The 6,000-nt window shown below is 33.8% G+C and overlaps 1 protein-coding gene across 1 annotated transcript in view; it reads left to right on the plus strand.

The window, feature by feature from the left end:
• Nucleotides 1–4,234, plus strand: part of LOC144252525 (tubulointerstitial nephritis antigen-like) — a 76,593-nt gene extending 72,359 nt beyond the window's left edge. The window contains exon 11 of the mRNA XM_077794794.1: nt 4,106–4,234. Coding sequence (XP_077650920.1) covers nt 4,106–4,234 — 129 coding nt within the window. The remainder of the gene's footprint in view (nt 1–4,105) is intronic.
• The last annotated feature ends 1,766 nt before the right edge of the window (nt 4,235–6,000 follow it).

Here is a 6,000-nt window from a genome sequence, read left to right on the forward strand (position 1 = left end):
GGACAGGAATTTCAGGGCCCATCTTAAAATTCTGTATACTACAGAACCCATTCATGATCTAGGATTTTAGCCAATTGAAAATAGAATGGAACTTCCTTTATCTTATAGTCTATAAAAACTCTACAAACTAATATCACAATTAATTATAAAACACTAAATGCTTTTATCATTGCAAAGTAAAGTATGGACATTCATTATTATCACCTCCATCAGTATTTCACTGGAGTTTCAACCTAATGGAATTAAGCAAGGAAAAGAAATAAAGGAAAAGTTTGATGAGAAATATAACTGACATTATTTGCAGATGATATGATTATATATGTGAAAAATGCAAAAATAATATAGAAATAAATTATTGGGAATAAGAAGCATATTTAGAAAGGTTTCTGGATATTAGGTAAATACATAAAAATAAATTTTATTTTTCTATAGTAGCAAGAAACAATTGTAAATCAAAATAAAAAAAATAAACACTATCTAAAATTACATAACTACTTAAAATTCTAGGAAATACTCGAATGAAATTTGTCTAAGATTTTTACTCTGTTGAGAGAAATAAAAAAAAAAGACTAGGGTAGATAGAAGGAAGACACCATGTTCATAATTGAGAGTTCTATATTAACATGTTCCTTTTCACCAAGTCATCTATAAATTTAAAGAAATCTTAACCTAAGTTGACCTCAGTGAAGATGAATAAAGTTGGAAGATTTAGACTACCAGAATTCAAGGTTTAATGTAAAACCTCAGTAATTAAGAAGACATTCTATCAACACATTAGTAGAGAAACGGGCTGATGCAATAAAATAAATAATGCAGATTTGAAGCACAAAATATAGTCACTTCTTTAACAACAAACACCATTGTATCTCAAATGAGAAAAGAGATAATTTTTAGTAAATAATGCTGGTACAGGAATCTGCAAAATATTTGTTGGTACACAGTTTGCCAGCTGGTAAATACATTACGCTTTTAGGTCACACATAGTCTCTGTCACATATTTGACTTTAAAAAAAATAAACTCTTTAAAATATAAATAAATGAAAATTATTCTTAGCTCATGAGGTATACTGAAACAGGCCACTGGCCAGGTTGACCTATGAGCCAACTTAACCCATGCCTTTCTACAGAAATTTTATATATGTGAAAGAAACTAACCAGTTTTCCTACTTTAGAATATGTACTTAAAAACAATTTGGGGTGGATAATATTACCTAAATGGTTTTGCAAATTAATAAAGTCTCTCAAAGGAAACATAGGCAAATACATTAATGGTATTTATTAGACAATCCTCTCACAAACTGGACACAAAATGAATTAACTTTATAAAAAAGGGTTATCAGACTTTATCAAAATAAGAACACCTATTCCAAATACAGAATTTTGAAATAGAAAAGGTAAGCATAGACAAGAGAAAATCTGTATGTCCACTTACCTACCTACCTAGAAAGATATCCAGCAAGAATTCACATATAGAATATATGGAAATTCTTACAAGTATGTAGGAAGATCCAAAAGAATTAAATAGAAATTAGACAAAAGTTCTGAACAGGAATTTTATAAAAGAGGAAATCCAAATGGCCAACATATGAAAAGATGGTCAACTTTATTAGTTACCAGGGAAATGCCAATGAAAAACACAGATATCTCTATACAAACACTACATTGGTAAAATTTAAAAGATTGATAATACCAAGTGTGAGGGTAGAGCATAACAAGAACTCACATACTATTGATGAATATGAAGATGGTGTATTTATATTTATTGTTTATCAATAGGAGAAAGGATAAGAAATCTGTGATACAGTCACACAATGAAAATATACAACAATGAAATGAATGAAATGCGTGGACATTCCAAAATATGGATGAATCTCAGAGACATTTTTGAGGCATAAAAGAGTACATACTGCATTATTCAGTACTATAAAGACCAAGGAGAGGTACAAGTGATAGGAAGGAGGAGGGTAGATGATGATAGGAAGGTAACATGGTAGACCTGGGCACTATAAACTATTTATATCTTGACATGAGTGGAGATTACACAGGCATAAACTTCATGAACATGGGTATGAATTCACTAAACTGTACACTCGAGATTAATGCACTTCATACATGTGACTACACTACAACTCAGTGCAAAAGTGTTTATAATGAAATACAAATTCAGGCTTTTGAAAGAAATGAACAAAACAGTTAAGTAAAGGGAAGAGATGAGAGTATGAAGGATAAGATGAATAAATGAAATATATGTCTTGAGATGCCTTTTATTAGTGCTAAATTACAAAGTCACATTCTTTATCATTATGTTTACTTTTTTGCAAATCCATGGCTAGCTCTCAGTAGCACAAAATTGCTTAAAAAAACCTTCTGATACCCTTCCCAGACTCGCCAAAGACATAATGATAAATTTTGGATGTCAATAATCTCCAGTTTCAAGAATTGAATAATCTTAATATTCTTAAAATTTTATCTTAGGTTGTGACTATTTTTATTTTACTTCCTGGCCTTTGGAAATATGTATATTGGTACTGACTAGAAAATATGGAAATTGTAATTTAGTTTAATTCATTGTTGCTAAAGCTCTCACACACTTTGATGTTGTCCCATTTCCAGCTATTCAAAGTCCATTTCATCTTTGAAGTGGTAAATTGAATTCATAATTTTAGACACATCTTTGCAAGTGTTCCATAAGGTGTCAGGGCTGATTAAGGAGGCAAAGAGTCAAATCTTAAAAAAGAAATATTGATGGTAATCTGCTCTTTCTTAAAGCAAATTTTGTCATGACAATTTTTGAAGTTGAATGGATCTGTCCTCTCTTGTGTGGTAAGAAATAGAGAAAGCTCAAAGCACCAGCATATGCCTTGAAAATATCAGTGTAGATTGTGCCCTAGACCATTATTCCATTTTAGGCCTAGTGCAAAGTGAATATGAGTCAGTGTGGCAGCTGTTGTAAAGTCTCTGATTTACTGGGCTTGTCTGTTTCATTAAGCTATGGTCAGCTAACTCCCTCTGGTACGTTTCTTTGGCCTCCATGATATTCTCCATAATGTCTTGGCTCCAACATGTACTTATTCACTCAAGCTTTAAATCCACGAGATATTTTGGACCTATCCCAACTCTCTAACCATCATCATAGTTTAAAAAGAAAAAGAATAAAAGAAAAAAATGCTAATTCCTTTTGATTTTACCTTCTGAAGTTTTCTCAAATACTTTCTCTATTTTCCCTGCCCCAATTTGCTTACCCATCTGAAGCATTATAGGCATTTGCAAGCTAGTCTCCCTGCTCTGTCTCTCTCTTAAATCCATCTACCTCATATCATATAGGACAATGTAGTAAAAACATAAATTGCCCATCTTCCTCCTCTGTTGGGGAGAACTCATGACTTCACATCATCTTTACCACTGTCTCTGAGTATCAATGTCCTTACCTCCCCTTTTTGCCTCATAACTGACTTCCGCCTTAGGATCTAATTATAACAAGCTCATTACCTCAATTCACTACTTCATGCTGCTTCATGCTTTTGTACTTGTGTTTTTATTGGTTCCCTTCCCCAGAACCTCCCTTTCTCCTTTTTTAATCTGGTGAATTTATGTTTAGGCTTTACTGTGCATCTCAAGTGGCAATTCTTCCACAAGGATTTTCTGAACTATCTAAATAATTGAGATGTATTTACACTGATTTCCATAGCACTTAATGCTCATTTCTTCCTTACCACTAGCCTTATGTTGCCCATCCTTTATCAGATTATAAACTCTCTGAACACAGAATCATATTTCTTTGGTCTTCCAGTGCCTAGTACATGATTGTGGAGACTTCTGTATCTATAGTTTGTGTGTCATCCTCTGATGTAGCATTTCAAACTCTCAAGCATGTGTTAAGTCACACCAGCTCTAGATTCTGCCAACTTACACACATATGCCCATATTGATAAAGCATAAGTAATAAAACTGATTATTATTTTGGCAACATTTAGGTTCTTAGCTATTATCATCTATAATGCCAAAGGCAGTTAAAGATACATATGAGTTTCCTGTGTTTTTATAGATAGAATTTAAAGATACCAAGGTATTAAACTCACCATTCTCAATTTTTGTTTTTCTTTAGATTGCTGCCAATTCCTGGGGAAAGTCATGGGGAGAGAATGGCTATTTTAGGATTCTTCATGGAGTAAATGAATCTGACATTGAAAAGTTGATCATCGCAGCTTGGGGCCAACTGACAAGTTCAGATTAACCATAACATATTAAATTTCCATAAGGCCATGCATTTAAGTAACTTCTTAAATTGAAGTTTCACAATGTGGAACTTTGTGTCTTCACCCTATATATATATAATTTTGCCTGTTTGCTTGCTTTACCTCAGGCTCTATACTTTTGCTTTCTTTATATTACTGAGTATATGAAAACATTAATAAAGGCATCAGCATGGCTAATTGCCTTTAAAGTTCTTAGGTTGTCTTTATTCTTCTCTCATGATAATGTCCCTTTGTCTTTATAAGCAAGATGACTAGATCTGTCTTAAAAGTCATTGCACTCATTTACAAAGACGATATGGCTGCTTTCCTGGACCAAAGAAGATTTCAGACAACAAAAAGCAAATTGGAAACTCATCAATATGTCATATCTATGACTTTCCTTTTTTCAACTAAATAAGCCTTTCTTAATCCAAACTTGATTATGTTTTGCTGATAGCAATGGAAATAGATTATTATTTGTTTCTATCAATAAGCTAACATCTTGTTTCTCTTCGTTTACCTAAACGTGCAATCTAGTCACAAGAGAAAAGCAACCACGCACAGAAAATAGCTACTATTCACAGTCCTATGGAGTGGTCTCCAAGGTAGAGAATATATTGAGTAAGGAAATAGAAGCACAGTGTGGACACACATACACCCTTACTTTTGGAAGCAAGTATACTTTGCGCAGCTTATTAAAATTAGCTGTAAAACTATATTTAGAAAGATAACATATTTACCCTGAAAACAGCAACATGATACCATGACTCAGAAAAATAAATACACTTTTATCACAAGTGTTTCACAGTTCACTGCTTGAGATTTTTAAAAGTAAGCTAAATTGGCACTAATTTGCATCTAATTGTGATTTTATTTCTCTATAGTTAGACAAGCAAAAATAGCAACAAACAAAAACATAATAATGGTTAGGAAAGGATATAATCTCTTAATAATTCACTGCCATCTAAATGGCAAACTAGTAAATAAAGAAGTAAGGCTGGTCTGTAAGTGAGCACAGCCATTTGTAGTCAATGGCAGTACAATCAAGACCTGAATTTCTGAGCATTATATCATCTTAATTTTCAGTGCGGGGATTTTTATGTTGTTTGTCCAAAGTTACCCTGATTAGATAAGCCAGACATGCTGAAAATGGGAGGAAGCAGAGAAGAAAAGTGATGGTTGCAATTGTTCTTTTCATTAATCATTGAAGTTTTATCAGAAGTATCTATTCACTCTGTTCTCTCACAGAAAACTTACAGGAGGGCAATTCACCTTGTCAGCATTGGCCAACATTCCCCAGAAGACTGAGAAATAATTTGTTTTTTCTCAGTCTGGGTTCCTGTAGAAACAGCCCCTATAAAAAGGTTTTGTGTACAAATAATTTGTTTGGAAGAGAAGACAGTGGGGAGTGACTATCTGTCATTGTTAGTGATAAAGGGTGCATCCACAGGTAAAATCCACCCTGGGCAACTCATTCGTATCTCACTGGGGACTGTTAATTACATTTCATAGATCTATGCCACCCAAGGAAAGGGCTGTTCTGGGGTTCATGAATTCTCCTGTTTTCAAGCATGGCAAAAGAGTGGGGCAAAATACATTCCAGTCTCTCTCCCTCCCTTTCTTCCTTCCTTCCTTCCCCCCCCCCTCTCTCTCTCTCTCTCTCTCTCTCTCTCTCTCTCTCTCTCACACACACACACACACACACACACACACACCAAACAAATAAAAGCAAGTCCTGGTCCTTGCACCATGTCAGACTGAGGTC

The sequence above is a fragment of the Urocitellus parryii genome, unplaced genomic scaffold (genome assembly GCF_045843805.1).
Source record: "Urocitellus parryii isolate mUroPar1 unplaced genomic scaffold, mUroPar1.hap1 Scaffold_45, whole genome shotgun sequence".
NCBI classification, from domain to species: Eukaryota; Metazoa; Chordata; class Mammalia; order Rodentia; family Sciuridae; genus Urocitellus; species Urocitellus parryii.